Here is a 19820-nt window from a genome sequence, read left to right on the forward strand (position 1 = left end):
TTTTAATGAGCACAGAAAAATCTTGGGGTCCAATTATGTCTTTTGAGGCCTGATCAGATAGGAGCAGTCTGGCCTTTAGTTCACCACGAAGGGACAGTTTGAGTTGTCTTCTTTGGCACTAAGTATCGGTTAACTCTAATAATAGGAATGTTTGAAAAGCTCAAGAAACAATCTTCATCTAGTATTGATTTTGTTACAATTGACACTATTTACAAAATTGGAAGGTTCTATACCAGTAAGATCTGCCCACCAAAATACCTCTTCTGAAAAAGTTGCCCAACTTCTGATAGTTGCATATTTAATTTTTTCTGATAGTGCGATTTCCAAGAAATCCATATCCATTAAGTGAACTTAATTTCTCTGAAGATCAATAATTTATTCACCATCCAGAAAACTCAACAAGTATTGATGGCCCATTTTGAATCAGTTTGCTGAGCTGAGGGTACCGTGGTTTTCTGAAGTTCTTGCTCTCGTGTCTAGTAGGGGGAAAGGGGAATAAAACAAATCGAAATGTAGGGTCCTATGAAAGAAATGAACAACGTGTGGGACGTAAGCTTTGGACACTACAGAACTAAAAGTTCAGCTCTGAAACCCAGTAGTTCTGAAATGAACAGATCATGAGCAAGGTGAGAATGTGTTGCGGAATGACGCACTCTAGGAAGGCTCCAGCTTCTGGCAAAGGGTCACATCATGTTAGGTGTGTGAAGGCAGAACAGGGTTACAGTGCCCACAGTAGCTTAGAAAAGGCGGTGTCACCGGGCTCTTCTGCGCACAAGTAGCAAGGGGTCCTTCCGGACCTGGGGGATGGCATCAACGCCCTACGCGCAGCGCACACCCGCATGTGGCGGGAAACCCTCGGGTCTGGGCCATCCGCCGGTGGCCTCGCCGGGTCGCGTGGGTGGGGAAAGCTTTCCGGCGGCGGCGCGCCACGTCACCTAACAGCTCTCCCTCCCCTAGTTCCTAGTCGCACGCGCGGAAGTAAACACCTTGACGTCATCAGGGCGCGTCTTCTCTTTTCCCCTCCCATCTCCCCAGATCGGTGGACGTGCTCACCTCCGCTCCGGGCCAGGTCTATGTCCCGGTTTCCCGCCGTCGCGGGCAGGGCGCCAAGGCGGCAGGAGGAGGGCGAGCGGTCAATAGACCTTCAGGAAGAGCGGCCTTCGGCTGTTTCCATCGCTGATAGAGGTGCGGTCCGCGGGACGCAGCGGAGGCCAGCGGGAGTTTCGGCAGGGGGGGTTTGGGGGGATAAAAGTCCGCCTTTGCCGGGCAAAGAAAAGTTGGAGAGGAGACCGCATCGTTCTCTTCGCCCTCCAAGCCGGAGGCGAACTTTGCGTCCAATGAGCACTTTGCTCTAGAGGGGGGCGGTCCCAGATCCAAGTTGGGTGAAAACCTTGTTGGGGGACAAAAAAGTGAACCCCAACGCCTAGACGCGTTCTCCTCGTAAAGAGGCTCATAAAGCCTTTGTTCTCTACCCATCTATTCTCCCCCCCCCAACCCCCACCACTCGTCGGGCCGCCAGCCTGCCTTTGGGTATGGTATGAAGGGAGCCAGTTTCCAGGAGCCAGTTTCCATGGTTACCCACCACTTGGCCTTCTGGGATATCAGTCACTCTGAACAGGGACCTAACTTGAACCATGAATCAGAAGCAAACACAGGTGGCTCTTTTAAATTCAGCTGAGAGTTTCCTGCTGTGTTCTAGGTTTTGGTCTATTGTTTAATAAAATTGGGGTTTTGCACTTCTATATAGGTGTGCTTGCGTATACATTGGCTTGTGCTAGGCTTACTTTGGCAAGTACTCTGAGTCATGCAATAGCAAATGCTCATGTTGTTAGATTTTACTAAAAAGTTGTTCTGGGCTTGTAAACCATCACATACAAATTGGACATAGATGATTTACCTGAGAAGTCATGGATTGATCTCTTCCAGCCCTAAAATTCTGTTGTCTTTATTCAGTTGTGGGAAATTGAGTCAAATGTACCTTTACAGTCCTTTTAATTGTGCAATTGTTTTTCTGTTATTACAGAAGAGAAAGGATGCACATCACAGGAGGGAGGAACTACTCCAACTTTTCCTATTCAAAAACAAAGAAAAAAGCTTATTCAAGCTGTGAGGGACAATTCATTCCTTATTGTTACTGGAAATACAGGAAGTGGTAAAACAACTCAACTCCCAAAATATCTATATGAAGCAGGTAATTTTATTCTGGGATAATATTGGGAGAATTTAAAAATATGTCCTTTAAAAAACTAATAAGACTTTTGTATTGCACAAATAACCACCATTTGCTCTAGAATCCCAATTCTTTTATTGGCACAACCTCCCTATATCCTCCCTGCTTTTATACGGTCTTATTTCATATTCAGGAATTAATTCAGATGACGATTTTTCTACTTTCAATACCATAATCTCAAGTACAGTTATAGGTAGATACTGATTCTCTGCTATAGAATGAAATTGTCTTGCAGTAGACTATTAACCATTAGATATTGAAATACTTTTCAGAAATATAGTGATATCTGTTGGTGACATTAATATTTCTTGGTTCTTTCTCCAGAGTATTATCAGGTAAATATTTATTCCCTGACTCTATAACACCAAGCCAGCTAACAAATTGCCCTTAAAGTGTCTTTTCCTTCGATATGATAAAACTTTCCTATCATAAGGTTGGTGCAGAGCAAAATTATGTTGGATATTATATAAAAAATAAAAATTTCTTAGCTGATACGGACTTACTCTGATGCATCAAATCTAATGTGCCATTTACTAAGACATACCACTATTTTACATCCTATTAATAAAGAAATACCATAAGTTGTAAGATACATCTTTCTTTCAGAGATACTAAAATGGTAAAAAAAAAAAAAAGAATCTAAGAAAGGTGATATATTTAAACTTTTGTGGCAAAAATAAATCTTTAAAACAGTGTGTTTTTAATTTGCAGAGTTTTCTTTTGGAAACCTTTAAACAGTTTATGTTGATTGGTCAGAAACAGTTTAGCTCTAAATGGAAACAATTACTAACAATTTTGTGTTTTTTACCTTTGGCTTTGATAGGGTTTTCACAACATGGTATGATTGGTGTGACTCAACCACGAAAAGTAGCTGCTATATCAGTTGCTCAGAGGGTTGCTGAAGAAATGAAATGTGCTTTGGGATCCAAAGTAGGGTACCAAGTTCGTTTTGATGATTGCAGCTCTAAGGTACAAAAGTTTTATTGCAATTTAAGTTATGTAAACTTATAGAAAGATTGGAGAAAGTTATGAAAGATTTAACTTCAAATCTGCATTTATATTTTAAAGAAATAAGGACTCATAATAGAAGTAATTTTTGTTGCCCATTGTTAAATGATTTAGCTCTTAAGTGTCTAGTAGTTTTACTATTTTCTCCCTTCTCAATTAGTTTATAAGGGACAGTTAGGTATATATTTTTTAAGGATTCTCTTATTTTAAGTTTTTTTATCTGAAACTTACATTTGTATTCTTTAGAACAATATTTTATTGTACTAAAACAATTTTTTATTGTACTAAATGGTAACTATTTTAACCATTTTTTTTTATTTATTTTTATTTTTTTTTTTTAATTTTTATTTATTTATGATAGTCACAGAGAGAGAGAGAGAGAGGCAGAGACACAGGCAGAGGGAGAAGCAGGCTCCATGCACCGGGAGCCTGACGTGGGATTCGACCCCGGGTCTCCAGGATCGCGCCCTGGGCCAAAGGCAGGCGCCAAACCGCTGCGCCACCCAGGGATCCCCTATTTTAACCATTTTTAAGTGTTACATTTCATTGGTGTAAAATATATTGTTTGTGTATCCATCACCACTATCTATTATAAGAACGTTTTCATCATCTCAAACAGAAACTGTATTTACTAAACATTAACTCCCCCATTCCAGCCCGTGATAACTTCTATTCTACTTTCTGTCTTTACAAATTTGCCTTTTCTAAGTACCTCATATAAGTTGAATCTTACAATATTTTCCTCTGTGTCTAGATTGTTTCATTTAGTATAATGTTTTCAAGGTTCATCCATATTATATATTTGTATTCCTGAAGTCAGTGGAAAACAGATAACTTAGCAAAGTCAGTAAGCAAGTATTTTTTTAATATCATCTGTATTCATGACACAAGTTTAAAATTGTTTTCTTTTTAATAGTTAATGGTTATTGTTAGTGTACAAGATACAAAACAATCCCTATTTAAATACAGTCCCTAATAGGAATGGCCAACAATTAAGGCACACAGTGACTCCCCAAAATGCTATATTTGCATTCCTAGTGTTACTGCTAGGGAATTTTATTTCTTTTTTCTTCCTCTGTTTGTATATACTGTTGTTAACTTCTAGCCTTTGGGCCTTATTCTCACCTTGTTTTAATGCTAATTGGCTGACACTTTTTAAGATAAGCAAATCATCAGGAAGGAAGAGAGTGAGAGGAAATTGCACCTGACCATTTCTTCTACCTTTTCTCCTGAGTCCTCTAAAACTGGCTGGGACAGGGAGATGGATCCCATTTCATTGTGTTTCTCACAACTTGCTCACAGGAAGAAGCTATTGCATTATCTTACCACTTTCCCTGACTACTTTATATCTCCTTATTGATTGGTCCCTTTTGTTGCTTTATCCCAGAACATTCACCTTAGTTCCTTATCTCTGTCCCTGTATAGATGACAAATTCTACAATTTACTATTCTTGTTATTAGAAGATTTTATGTACTTTTTTATTTAGTCAGATTAGTTGGATCATTTAATGTCTGTACACTTGGGGGGAATTTAGTCTATGAAGCAGGGGTGAATTTCTGTAACACTCTCTCTCTATAAATAAGTTGATATACTCTGCTGTTTGAACATTAGGAAACTGCAATCAAATATATGACTGATGGATGTTTACTGAAACATATTCTGGGAGATCCAAATCTTACCAAGTTCAGTGTCATCATTTTAGATGAAGCCCATGAGAGAACTCTAACTACAGTGAGTATTTTAATATACTGGTTGTTTGTTAGTTTACTTATCTGGGGTAGCTTTTACCCTGTTGAGAATTGCCTGGTCTTACTTATATTTTAATGTATTGAAATAGGAATTCTTTGGTTAGGAAAGTAAAATATTTCAAATAAGTTGGTTGTTAGGTGTACTTTTGACTTATTGGAAATTTACTTCTTTTTCTAGGACATCTTATTTGGTTTATTGAAGAAGTTATTTCAAGAGAAGTCTCCTAATAGGAAGGAACATTTGAAGGTCGTGGTGATGTCAGCAACTATGGAATTAGCCAAGCTCTCAGCATTCTTTGGAAATTGTCCAATATTTGATATACCTGGAAGGCTTTATCCAGTCAGAGAAAAATTCTGCAATTTGATTGGCCCACGAGACAGAGAAAATACTGCATATATTCAAGCGGTATTATTTGGCATCCTTTTTATGTCTTTTTTTATATTTGTGATTCTAATTGAGTAGTTCAGTAAGTCCTTTTTTCCCTTTTATTTTAATGGTAGCCCTTATAGGTCCTAGAGCTTTTTTTTTTTTTTTTTTTTAAAGATTTTTAAAATTTGGGATGCCTGGGTGGCTCAGCAGTTGAGCATCTGCCTTTGGCTCAGGGCATGATCTTGTGTCCGGAGTCAAGTCCCATTATCTGGCTCCTCACCAGGAACCTGCTTTTCTCTCTGCCTATGTCTCTGTGTCTCTCATGAATAAATAAATGAAATCTTTAAAAATAAAAGATTTTAAAAATTTATTTATTTGAGAGAGAGATTGCGAGCACAAACAGAGGGAGCTGCAGGCTCTCTACTGAGCAAGGAGCCTGACAGAGGGCTTGATCCCAGGAGCTGGGATCATGACCTGAGCCAAAGGCAGACTCTTAACATACTGAGCCACCTGGTTGCCCGGTTCTAGAACTTTTGACACTCAAATTTCATTTTTCTGTGGAATAAAGGGAGGTGGTTGGGAGTGGCGGACTGTATTTCCATCAATGTATTATGCTTGTTTCTTGCTTTAGATTGTGAAAGTGACCATGGATATCCATTTGAATGAAATGGCTGGAGACATCTTGGTTTTTCTAACTGGTGAGAATTCAGTATCAGGTTTAAATGTTATTGTTTATGAATGCAATGTGGCCCCAAAATAGAGTGTTACTTTTGTTGGGAAATCTGGGCTTTAATTCATATTGCCTTAGCTTTGTATGATTATCTGAATAGTTTGAGATATTCTATCTTATATAAGATATATAAGATAATTCTATACTGCTGTAAAAACTGCCAGTCTCATTAATAAAACATATATAAAACACACTGACCTTTTAGTAAAAAGATATTAAATGGTAAACTATTAATTTTTTTATTAGTCTATCTTCTGTAGAGCTATTCCAACACTAAATGGTCCTGGGTCTGAATGATTAATTCCATTATGTCAAAAGACATCCTACTAGTTCCTTTTTTTGAGTGGTGGGATGGTACTGTGTGAAAGCAGTACATAAGGTGTTGAATCCGTGTCTCATAGACAAGCCTTTTTTGGAAGTCAAAAATAGATTAGTTAAATCCTAAACTGGTGTGATTCTTCAATTAGCAGCATCCCACTAACAGAAATGAGTCATTTCATGGTTCACCTCCTACTCTGCTTGTACAGATGTCAGAAGTGAGACATTGTAGCAATCTTTGCCTTTTTCAGGTTACTTAAGTATTTTGAAATACACCTAAATGCAGTATCTCCTGGACTAGATTCTCCTATATTTAGGATTAACTTTACTGAGTCTTCCTCAGATAATGTATTAACAAAATGAGAGAAAGGCTTGAAGATTATAAACATTTTTATTTCTGTAGATGTTTAAATTCCTTGGAAAGTAGTGTTCTATTAATTTTATTGTTGAGGTTTTTTTTTTTAAGATTTTATTCATTTATTCATGATAGACATAGAGAGAGAGGCAGAGACACAGGAAGAGGGAGAAGCAGGCTCCATGCCATGCCAGGAGCCCAACGCGGGCCTCAATCCCGGGACTCCAGGATTGTGCCCTGTGCCAAAGGCAGGCACTAAACCGCTGAGCCACCCAGGGATCCCCCATATTGTTGAGATTTGTTACAATTATGTGTTCATCTTTTTTTAGATAAAATGCAATTGAAAATAACTAGTATGCAAAAATAATTTTAATCTAGAATGCTTTTTTTTCATTCTTAAATTAATTTTGCTGTTCAATTGCTGATGTTACTTTCCCTCCATCATTTCAGGTCAGTTTGAAATTGAAAAAAGTTGTGAGTTACTTTTTCAGATGGCAGAGTCTGTTGATTATGATTATGATGTTCAAGATACAACTCTGGATGGTTTGTTAATATTGCCATGTTATGGATCTATGACAACAGGTAATTCCTCACTAGAATAGAAAATATGACTAATTTTTTTTAATTGATAATCACATGTACAAATAGTGTACAGATCCTAAGTGTTCAGCCAGTTAATTTTATAAACAACTCATTTTTGTAACCAATACCCAGATCATGAAATAGAACTTTAAGGGAACAGCATTCCTTGAGAGAAGTTATTATTTTTTTTTCCAGTCTTTCCATATTCACTTTTTCAGGAGCCTTGGACATCCTGTCTTGGTATTGTTTAAGAGTGGGCTGTGTCTTCTCCCAGCAGAACAAAAATATTATTGGTAATTTCTTGAAATTAGGAATATAATATCTTGATAGTAGTGCTGTAAGTTAAAACTAATTTAGCATTGCCAAAGAATTTCTAGAAATTATATACATCCAGGTACATCTGAGACTAAACACTGTGTTTGTTTTCTTTTGAAGTAGCACATATTAGTCTACTTTTCAAGAATGATGGTTTCTTTTGTGATTTCATTTTTTTTTTTAAGATTTTATTTATTTACTCACAAGAGACACAGAGGCAGAGACATAGGCAGAGAGAGAGAAGCAGGCTCCATGCAGGGAGCCCGAATATGGGACTCGATCCTGAGACCCCAGGATCACACCCCTGGCCAAAGGCAGGCGCTCAACCACTGAGCCACCCAGCCATCCCTCTTTTGTAATTTATTTTTATTTTTTTATTTTTTTTAATTTTTATTTATTTTTTTAAATTTTTTTAAATTTTTTAATTTATTTATGATAGTCACACAGAGAGAGAGAGAGAGAGAGAGAGAGGCAGAGACATAGGCAGAGGGAGAAGCAGGCTCCATGCACCAGGAGCCCGATGTGGGATTCGATCCTGGGTCTCCAGGATCGCGCCTTGGGCCAAAGGCAGGCGCTAAACCGCTGCGCCACCCAGAGATCCCCTATTTATTTATTTTTTTTAAGATTTATTTATTTATAATTCATTCAGAGAGAGAGAGAGGCAGAGACACAGGCAGAGGGAGAAGCGGGCTCCATGCAGGAAGCCCCACGCAGGACTCGATCTGGACTCCCCAGGATCATGCCCTGGGCTGCAGGCGGCGCTAAACCGCTGCGCCACCAGGACTGCCCCCTCTTGTAATTTCAAAGACCAAATGCAAACTCATATTCGGATATTTGTTCATAAAAAATATTGTTGAATTAGGTTTAGAATATGTTTAGTAAAATGATAATGGAATTTTATATGTAAAACTAAAGGGAAATTATTTAGAGTTTGGTGGTGATTAGCATTTAATATAATGTAAAAAGCATTTGAATGTTTTTATATTTTATATGTGTTTTTATTTTTGTTGAGTAGAGGTTCTTAATCTTACATTAACAAAAAAAGTTTAGGAATATGTGTTTTGGTAAATATAGACAACATGCTATTTTTGAAATCTCTTATTATTTTGAAATCTATTTTTAGGTTTTTATATCTTTAAGAGAATTCTTAGAGTCATTATTAGATAATTAAGGTTCTCATTGTTTTCTGGAATTTGATCTGGTGGCTCCTTCATAATTTACTTTGTTAACTGCTAAGGTAATTCAAAACTCATTACAGTTGCTTTGTTATTAACCATTAATAATATAAATGTATTTTTCTATATAAATAATTTCATTCTTTCCTTTGTTATTGTCACATTGAAAATAACATGCTGAGTCTGCTACTGAGTCTTGTTTAACGTTCTAAACCCCAGTTTTTATATTATTAAAGGTTGCCAATGACCTCTTCTTTCTCAAATCTCATGTGCTTTTTTTTTTTTCATTATTTTGTATTTTGGTTTTGTGATGATAAGTCTCCTTGAAATGCTGTCCTCTGGGATAATATTTAATTACCTGGTTCTCCTGACCACTCTTTCTCTAAGTATGTTACCCTCTCACCCTTCCCAGCCTTTGTTCCTCTCTAAATGTGACTACTTTTTTAAGGTTTTATCCTTAGCTTGCTGTTTCCTTGGAATTCTCTGTTTTGGAGAGGTTGACTCCCAGGACTCACCTATCACTTCTGTATGGATGACTATCTCTATTTAAGTCTCACTCCTGTAGTCTAGAATTCCTGGATCTTCTCACAAGGCTTTCTAGTCTGTGCATCATATCATCTGTGATCATTCAGACCAAATAAGTGACAACTCCTGCAGGTGTTTTTGTTTTTGTTTTGTCCTGTCCAGATCATTCATTCATTCATTTTCGTTTTTCATTGTCATCATTAGAGTTGGGATCCTCAATTTCCTTTCCTGAGTTGTTAACATAACCTGCTAACCTGTTTTCCCTGATGTAACTTACCATCCTACCTGCAGTGGTAAGCATAATCTTTCAGAAGCACAACTCTGATCATGTCAGTTTCCTGTTGGGTATCTCAGCCATTTCTTATTACCAACAATTAAAATGCTGACTTAATAACTTGGCATTCATTATCTTTCCAGTGTGATTTCAGCCTGCTTTCAGCCTTAATTCCCAGCATATGAGATTTTCTGTGTTGGTGTATATATGTGAATGGTAAAGATGTAGAACTGGGTATTGGTAGAGCCATTACTGAAGGGCTTTGTTTATTTTAGTTTCCCTTCTGGTTCCAGGGGCTCTATAAGGGCCAGATACTGGTGATCCATCATGAGCATAGTAATATTTACTGGAGCAATTTATAACAATGCAAAGAGGCATTCAAATAGAGCTGATAAGGTACTGAGTAATGGGTGAAATGAAGTTGGGAGTGGGAGGTTCCTGGGATCTTAGGCTTTTTTTTTTTAAGCCTGGCTAATACAAGACAGCACTTATTTTCTTTATTATTGCTACTTTGGGTGGTGGGGATATGTTATTTCCTTTATTTCCCATTATTTTTTAGAAATAGAAAACTTGTACTTGGGAGTGAGGAGAGGGAAGAAGGGTTTCCTGCCTGTAGCCTGTTGTGAAGAGTGAGTCAAAAATGACTCAGATCTAGGTTTAGTAAATAAGTGAAGATTATGAGGTGAATATGTTGTATTTGCTTTTATTTCTGTTAGCCATGAGGGTGACTGTTTTAAAGGGACATCTTAAGATACCTAATTGACATAAAAAATTTTCAACTGTCAAATGTGAAGAGGTGCTCTGGTATCCCTTTTACTGCCAAGATTATATGATCCTACTCCCTGGGCTAAACTCCTAACCCCTACCCTTTGTGGTGGTTTTCTCAAGCTCATAGTGTAGTCAGTATTTTTTAATCTGAGTTCCAGATTTTTCACTTTCTGTTAGACATTCTGTGAAGTCTTGTATCAAGTGCTAGCTGTGTCTAGGACCTTATTCTTGTTTCCTCAAATCTTTTTGCTCTTCTGTCTTCCCTCCTTTGTTCAAGATTTTGCAATTCATCAGGTTTACTGAAACATACCTGTTACTTCATAAGCAAAAAATATTTGCATGGAATTTGACAATTTTAGCACTGAAAGCAATTATCTAAACTCAGTGCTTCTTAGCCTTTTTAGAGGGTGGAGTCTCATATTCTTTTTAAAAGATAATGAAAGCCATGGTTTCTTTCTCTAGAAAAATGCACACATACCCATATTTATTTTTCTTGCATAATTAGACCTCTTTTTTTTTTTTTTGGATAGAGACTAAGTAATGTTCCTGAGGTCACATGGTAAACCTGCATTTGATAACTGGTTATTCAGTAGGGGGTGAAAAATAGTACTTGTGTTTTCAGAATATATGAAGAAAAGGAAAGGAGCTTTACCTTGTATTAGTATATAGTATTTTAAAAGATTAATACTTTCGTATTAATCCAAAAGTAGTTTGCTTGTTTGCTTGCTTGCTTGGTTTCTTACAAAATGAAGACATCTCAATTTGGCAGGTATCTAGAATTTGAATTTTCGGTGATACTTTCCTTACACGTTAAGATTAAAGATGAGAGGAAATAAGGTTAGTGAGCTTCGCATAAAAATTTTTATTCTATATGGAGTCTCTCCAAGTGGGAAAAATTTTCTTTTGTCTTAAAAGCATACATAGTTGTAAAGAGCACATAGTTGTAGAGTATGTAGTTGTAAAAGAAAGTCAGAAAAGTAAGATAATTAAATCTCACCAACATGGTTAAGTGATAATCACTATTAGTATTCTGAGGTATATTGTTCTAAACTTGTTTTATATATTTAAGTGTATATTATTGTTAAGTTTTTCTAAGAAAAATGGCATTTTCTTATACATGTTCTTTAATGTTTTTTCTCTTTAAAACATTAAAGTCCTTTCTCTTTTAGCCCTTCTAAATTTCTAAAAATTTAGAAATTTTTAAAGAATAGAAAAGTAAAGAAACAATCCATTTGCCACTGTGCAGAATTAACACTCTTAGTATCTCCATATTTTTGTTCCAATTTTCCTTTAAGAAAAATTATTCAAAGAAAAATGATATAATTTCATTATAATGAATTCAAACAGTGTCCAAAGTTACAAAGGTGAAAGTAATCACTTCAAGTTCCTCCATATAAAAATAACCGTGTGTGTGTGTGTACATGCAGAAGGATAAGCAAACAAATAGGTGGATTGATAGAAATACTTTTTAAAAGTGAGATTATACTGTTATTTGCTTTTTTAAAAAGTTTTTATTTTTTTAGTGTTTTTTTTTTTTTTAAGATTATTTATTCATGAGAGACACAGAGAGGCAGAGACATAGGCAGAGGGAGAAGCAGGCTCTTCACAAGAGCCCAATGTGGGACTTGATCCTGGATCCTGGGATCACAACCTGAGCCGAAGGCAGCTGCCTAACCGCTGAGCCACCTAGGTGTCCCAAAACGTTTTTAATTTTATGTGAATATACTTGAAGGAATTATTAAATGTCAAGTAACTCTTTACCACTTGAGAATATGATATAAAAGTTTCCTTTAAAAAAAAAAAGGTTGCTTTCAAGTTTAAAAAGATGAAAAATTTTAAGAGGCTGAAGTTAATCACTTCTTTTTAGAAGATTGGAGATCTTATCTGCTGATCATCTGACTTGGAAGATAAGGATTTAAATACTTTGGTTTTTCTGTATCTTTCCCTTCTGATTTTTGTTAGTTATTTTTACATTGTTTAGGTGTTTATCATCAATCCTGTTGACCATGGTTTTTCCATTCTGAAGTTATTTTTGGCTAAGGGTGCCTGGGTGGCTCAGTCAGTTAAGTGTTTGCTTTAGGCTCAAGTCATGATCCCAGGGTCCTGGGATCAAGCCCCACCTTGGGCTCTGCTCAGCAGGGAATCTGCTTCTCCCTCTCCCTTTGCCTGCTGCTCCCCCTGCTTATGTTCTCTCTCTCTCTCTCTGTCTCTCTCTCTGCCAAGTAAATAAAATATTTAAGATAAAATAAGTTACTTTTGGTTAATTTTCAGTTTCCTGGGTTTTGTTCACTTTTTTTTTTTTTAAAATAGAAGAGCTCTTGAGTATTATTTTTGTTATTACTCTTTTATGTTTGAGAATATCTGGCTTTTGCCTGTATACTTGAACTATATTGTGGCTGGATTTTATGTTCTTGGGTCACACTTTCTTTTACTTAGAACTTGGTAGATATTGTCCACTTGTCTTCTGACTTGTAATGTTGCCACAGTTCAGAAGTCTGAGGGCAGCCTGATTTTTTTCCCCCTTCCTTGTAAGTGATTTGCTTTTTCTGTCTGATTGCCTGAAAATTTCTCTTATGTTTAAAATTCAGTGGTTTTAATTAGGAAATTTTTGGTATTGAGCGTTTTATATCAGAATTTCCTGGAATTTGATGTGCTTTTTAAAAAAAATCAACTTTATTGGGGTATCATTTATATGTAACAAACTATGAGCGTTTTAAGTTCAATGAGTTTTGACAAATGTACATACCTGTACAATGACCACCACAACCAAGATGAACTTTTATATATGTTCTTTTGATCTGAATACTCAATTCTTTATTTCAGAGAAACTGTCACGTTATATCTTTGAATATGATTTTTGTCTATTTATTGGTTTCTGTACTTCAGTTATTCTTATGTTGGATTGCCTGTGTTCTGTGTTTTTTAGCTTCCTTCTAGTTATTTTTTTAATTGCACTTTACTGATTATCTCAAGCCTTTTCTCTGTGTCAGGAATTTGATTTTCAGCTGTGTTAGTGAGAATTCTTAAGACATTTTTACTCACCCAAAACTAACTTCTTGAGGGAAGCTGGGTACAGTTTTAGCAGTGTTGTACCTCTTTCTTCTCAAAACTGTCATCTCCCCCCCCTCCCCCCAAGAAACAGTTTCTGTTTACTACTTTAAGTTACCTTCTTTTTTTCTTCTCTTTCTTTCTCCTTCTCTCAGAAATAGTTCTTTGGAATCTTTTTGGGGGACCTCGGAACAAGAAAATTTTTTTTAAAAGATTTTATTTGGGGGTCCCTGGGTGGCTCAGCGGTTTAACACCTGCCTTGGGCCCAGGGCATGATCCTGGAGTCCTAGGATCCAGTCCCACATCAGGCTCCCTGCAGGGAGCCTGCTTCTCCCTCTGCCTATGTCTTTGCCTCTCTCTGTGTGTCTCTCATGAATAAATAAATAAAATCTTTTTTTAAAGATTTTAAAATTAAAATTAAATTTTGAAATCTAAATAAAAAATTTAATTAAATTTTAATTAAATTAAAAATTTAAATAGGGGATCCCTGGGTGGCGCAGCGGTTTGGCGCCTGCCTTTGGCCCAGGGCGCGATCCTGGAGACCCGGGATCGAGTCCCACGTCGGGCTCCCGGTGCATGGAGCCTGCTTCTCCCTCTGCCTGTGTCTCTGCCTCTCTCTCTCTCTGTGACTATCATAAATAAATAAAAAAATTAAAAAAAAAAAAATTAAAAAAAAATTTAAATAAAAAATTAAATTTTAAAGATTTTTAAATTTTTAAAGATTTTAAAGGTAAAAAAACAATTCTTTTTTTTTTTTTTAATTAATTTTTATTGGTGTTCAATTTACCAACATACAGAAAAACACCCAGTGCTCATCCCGTCAAGTGTCCACCTCAGTGCCCGTCACCCGTTCCCCTCCAACACCCGCCCTCCTCCCCTTCCACCACCCCTAGTTCGTTTCCCCGAGTTAGGAGTCTTTATGTTCTGTCTCCCTTCCTGATATTTCCCAACATTTCTTCTCCCTTCCTTTATATTCCCTTTCACCATTATTCATATTCCCCAAATGAATGAGAACATACACTGTTTGTCCCTCTCCGATTGACTTATTTCACTCAGCATAATACCCTCCAGTTCCATCCACGTTGAAGCAAATGGTGGGTATTTGTTGTTTCTAATTGCTGAGTAATATTCCATTGTATACATAAACCACATCTTCTTTATCCATTCATCTTTCGATGGACACCGAGGCTCCTTCCACAGTTTGGCTATTGTCAACAATTCTTTTTTTTAAAGATTTTATTTATTTATTCATGAGAGACCGAGAAAGTGGCAGAGAGAGACCGAGAGAGAGGGAGAAGCAGGCTCCCTGTGTGGAGCCTAATGGGGCACTTGATTCCAGGACCCTGGGATCATGACCTGAGCCAAAGGCAGATGCTCAACCACTGAGCCACCTAAGCATCCCAGGACAAGAAATTTTGTGAGGAAGTTTCAGTTAGTCTTAACATATAATATGCTATATGTATATATCTAGGAGTGTTCCTTCATTATGAGTAATATCTCATATCCTTATTTCTTTGTAAACTTTGGAACATCTTTCTTGGCTCTTAGCCAATCCCCTGCTCCCCTCACTGATAACATCCTAGGGCTTTACTACATCTTAATGAAAGTATTCCGTTTCCCCTTTCCTTTTTGGAGAGTGAGAATGTGCTTTAGGATATCTTTATTTAACTTTTTTCCAAATCTTTCTAAACAAACATAAAACTGGTATGTGTTGGAGCTCCTGGCTGGCTCAGTCAGAAGAGCATGTGACTCTTGATCTCAGGGTTGTGAGTTTGAGCCTCACACTGGGTGTAGAGATCACTAAAAAATAAATAAATAAACTTAAGGAAAACTGGTATGTATTTGTACTTGGGAAATATGGTATTAAACTGGGAGTGAAATGTAAATGAAATAAACATGAGTCTTGTCAAAACAGCAGTTTCAAGACTTTTCAGTTGATTATAGTGAACAAAACGGTAAATGAAACGGAAATTTTGTTTGACCTGAACACTTAAAAAATTAGATATTTTTAGGAATGAGTTTGAAAAATGGACTAGATAAATATGTTCAGAAAGGCCATTTTTAATGTATGCAAATTTTAGGGTAGTGCGGAATTTTAAAGGTAGAAAGGGTCTTAACTTATTTATATAATGCATTTTTTATTTATCAATTCATTGAACTCTCTTGGACACTTTCTGTGGTCTAGATATTGTTCTAGGTAGTGGGGATATGTCCTGAATAAAAGAAAGTCCTTGTTCCATGGAACAACACTGTGGTAGAATAAGTAGATCATAAATAATGTATAAACATAATGTGAACTACAAAGTAGTATAAAACTCTTTTGAACCATCTGGAAGAAATGAGCTACCTAAGTCTAATACCTGAAAAATAATTCTTAACACTTAAGTTTTTTGCCAAAAAACTGTAAAAGAAATAGGTCTTTTTGGAATTATTTCTGTATTTACCTTAAAGCTTCTCCACAGATCTTTTATAAACTGCCTTTCTAGCACTTTTTTACTTGTGAAATTAATTTCTGAATAATGTGGAAGAATAGCAGCATTATTCAACTTGGTTTCAAACTTGTCCATCTGTGTGTAAATCTTAGCAAGTCATTGACCTCTCCGGAATTTAGTTTTCTCATCTATAAAATGAGATGATTGGCCTAGTTCCCTGATTTTAACACTGTGCTCATCTGTGCCACTCTTTTTCTCCCTTACAATAGTTCAAGCTTGTTCTGTTATATATACTGGGAACACTTGGATCTTTTTAAGATTTTATTTGGGAACAGGTTTTGTTAAGGTTTTCTCAGCGACTGAAAAGAAAACAATTTGAGATTGCTCATGTACAAAAGATGAATTTTGTAAGCAAATATGGGCATAATTGTGGAAAATAAATATAGCTAGGCATTTAATTATTTTTCTTCTTACATATATACTTACTGTTCTAATGTACAATAGTAAATATATAACAGTTTAAAAAGTTATGAAACATATAAAAATGCTAATAATTTCTTTTTATACCCCCAATAGATTGACTTGTGTACTCGATGAAATGATCACTCCTAATTTCTGGAGATTATTGAAGTACTGTGATCCGTCCAAACAAATCTCTTGCTTTGAAGTTCCTTGATCTCTATAACTTAAATGATCTTTTGCTTCGACCCACTTGAGCCACCTATCCAGAAGCTTTCCATCCTAGACTTTGTCATTACCATCATTTCTGATCTCAGTTTTAAACATCTTTCTGATGATTACTTTCTGTTTTTACCTGATACTCTACTGCTTGTAATTTAACAATTTTCAGAATGCATTGACACTTGTCCTTTATCGGGCCTTTACTTACTTTCTTTCACCTATACTGTAATCATTTCCTTGCAAACATTCTTAACCCTCTTGTCTTATTTTGTGATTAACCTGGCAGAGAGCAAGTCTGGCTAAATCTGTCTTACTACTTATTTTACACCCAGTCCTCTCAAGTGCTGAGAAGAGCCTGGAACTCAAAAATACTCTGTCAACTTTCATGGCTTTCCTCCATGTGCATTAACCACTTCCCTAGGTTCACAAGTTCATTTTTCCTCTTTGTAAGAGACTAGCCAATCAAATAGAGCATCTCCTGGATCTTACTCCAAATTTCAGGAGAATCAGATTGCTCCCACTTTGGGGAGATGTTTATCTTTAGTGCCATAAACTATGGCTGGAGCAACAGGGTGCTATAGTATAAGCATTGCTTGTTGGGGTTCACTCTTCAGAATGTGTGGGTAGGAGAAATGACTGTTGTGTTACTTGCTTAGAGAGGTGGCCATTAGAAAAATATCCCAAAAAGTAAAAACCATTTAGCTAATCAATTTTTGAGGTAGAGAGAGGTCCTGAATGTGTAGTCATTGGATGGGCTTCAGAGAGTCCCTGAACACCCTGAAGTTATTTGAAATTTGTGTATGTGTGTACATATGTGCCTTTTAATGGAGAAGAGGGCCACAGTTTTTAAATATACTCAAAGGGAGCCATAGACCTACATAAATTTTGTTATAGGGTTTATTTTAGCAATAATAATCTGTGGTTTGATAGATCTAAAAATGTTAGCAGTAAAAGGTGAGCAAAGATAAATTTTGCTATTTTGAATTCAAGATAGTTAAAGAGGTGAAGGAAACATAACTTTTAATGAAAAGAAAGTTTTTCAAACGTGGAATTTGATAAATGCATGTTGTAAATTAACATTTGCTCTTTACATGTATTTTAGATCAACAGAGAAGAATATTTTTGCCACCTCCACCTGGAATTAGAAAATGTGTCATATCCACCAATATTTCTGCAACATCTTTGACAATAGATGGAATCAGGTACAACTTTTAAGCCACTTAGCTTTGAGTTTGCTCCTTGGTGCCCTCCACTAATTTCCTTCTCACCTACTTGTAATCACCTACCATTTTTAATAATTATTGATTGCCATGGTTAGGAAATGGAGTGGGAGGTACACATAGTATTCCCCCCCCTTTTTTTTCAAGGTTTTATTTATTTATTCATGAGAGATACACAGAGGCAGAGACATAGAGAGAGAACCAGGCTCAATGTAGGGAGCCCGTTGTGGGACTCGATCCTGAGACTCTAGGATCATGCCCTGGGCCAAAGGCAGGCACTTAACTGCCTAGCCACCCAGGTGCCCTACACGTAGTATTCTTGATCATACTTTTTTGTAGCTTTCTCTTCCCAAATTTAAGATTATGTGTCATGCTTTATGGGTTTCATTATTCATTGAATAGAAAGCCAAAGCTGTTTTTCTGGGATCCCTGCGTGGCGCAGCAGTTTGGTGCCTGCTTTTGGCCCAGGGCGCAATCCTGGAGACCCGGGATCGAATCCCACGTCGGGCTCCTGGTGCATGGAGCCTGCTCCTCCTTCTGCCTGTGTCTCTGCCGCTCTCTCTGTGTGACATAAATAAAAAACAAAAACAAAGCTGTTTTTCTATACTCATTATCAGCATATATTTAAGATGATTTGATATTTCTTTCTCACCTGGCACCTGCACTTGGTGGAGTTAAGTGTTGTATATCCAAGTGTTTAGCTGAAGGTACTGTTGCTCACTTTCCTCACCTTTTTGTGAAATGAACTATGATGTGAGTCTCTTATTTTTAATGTAATCAATGATGCCATCAAATTTTTGAGTATACTCAATGGAGAAACACAGGGAAATTTTAAGTCTAGACTGATAGTTAATGTGAAGTTCTTTTACCCTATTGAACCACGGCCCTTTTGGATATTTATCTTTTATCCAGTATATTTTGTGTCTTTAACTAAAAGTCTATCTGTTTGCCACAGGAAGACTAGACCTAAATCTCAAAGATCCTTTATCTTTCTTTTGGGTAAAATGATCACCTGGATCTGAGAGGAGATTTAATTTCCTTTGCTTTTCTCCTTTACTTTAAAAATAAATATTTCACTAAGGGCTGTCATTTCTTCAGAGTAGGTTAACCTCTTAATTTTCTGTTTCCAGTAAAGACAAAAGTCATTAAATATTTTTTTGGAATGTTCCTTTAGTGAATGGTAGACTTACTTCTATTCCTAACTTAGTTGTTTACCTGACTTGTTCTCTGTTTTATTGATTTAAATGCTATAGTTAAAGGCTACCTGGAATTAGGTTCTGAACCTATTAGAGTGGTCTAGATGTGTCTTGCAAGTTTGTTTTTTAGAGGAGAAATTCACATAATGTAAAATTAACATTTAAAGGTGAACAATCAGTATTTAATACATTTATGGTGTTGTATAAACACTAACACTACCTCTACTTCTAAAACATTTTTATTGCTCCAAAGTAAAACCCTGTATCCTTTAAGCAGTTATTCCCTATGCCCCTCTCCATTCCAGCCTTTGGCAACCACCAACCTATTTTCTGTTTTTATGGAGATCTATTCTGGATATTTCATATGAATGGTCATATAGTATGTGACCTTTTGTGTCTGGCTTCTTTCACTTATGCTTTCAAGGTTTATCCACACTGTAGTATGTATCAACACTTTATTTGTTTTTTATGGCTGAATAATATCCTATTGTATGTATATACCATAATTTGTTTATCCATTTATCCCATAATAATTAATAGACATTTAGATTATTTTTACCTTTTGGCTCTTATGAATAGTGCTTCTACAAAAATATGCCTACAAATATTGGTTGAGTACTTGTTTCAGTTCTTTTGAGACACACTTAAGAATGCAATTTCTGGGTCATGTGGTTCTGTGTTTAACATTTAGAGGAAGCTTCAAACCATTTTGCACATTGGCTTAGTCATTGTACATTTCCATTCTCATTTCTTGACTTTTAGGCTTTACGTTTAATATAAACGTCATCATGTAGTTGTTAGTTTGGTAGAAAAGGAGAATCCAAAGTAGCTAAAAATCAAGTCT

At 36.4% G+C, this 19820-nt stretch overlaps 1 protein-coding gene across 1 annotated transcript in view; it reads left to right on the plus strand.

Annotated features, from left to right (window-relative positions):
• Positions 1-748: 748 nt before the first annotated feature.
• Positions 749-19820, plus strand: part of DHX40 (DEAH-box helicase 40) — a 54431-nt gene continuing 35359 nt past the window's right edge. The window contains exons 1-8 of the mRNA XM_025996042.2: positions 749-1185; positions 2024-2191; positions 3054-3199; positions 4851-4970; positions 5166-5393; positions 5989-6055; positions 7211-7342; positions 17663-17762. Of these exons, the coding sequence (XP_025851827.2) occupies positions 840-1185; positions 2024-2191; positions 3054-3199; positions 4851-4970; positions 5166-5393; positions 5989-6055; positions 7211-7342; positions 17663-17762 (1307 nt within the window). The 5' untranslated portion in view covers positions 749-839. The remainder of the gene's footprint in view (positions 1186-2023; positions 2192-3053; positions 3200-4850; positions 4971-5165; positions 5394-5988; positions 6056-7210; positions 7343-17662; positions 17763-19820) is intronic.

This window comes from Vulpes vulpes, chromosome 2 (genome assembly GCF_048418805.1).
Source record: "Vulpes vulpes isolate BD-2025 chromosome 2, VulVul3, whole genome shotgun sequence".
NCBI lineage: Eukaryota > Metazoa > Chordata > Mammalia > Carnivora > Canidae > Vulpes > Vulpes vulpes.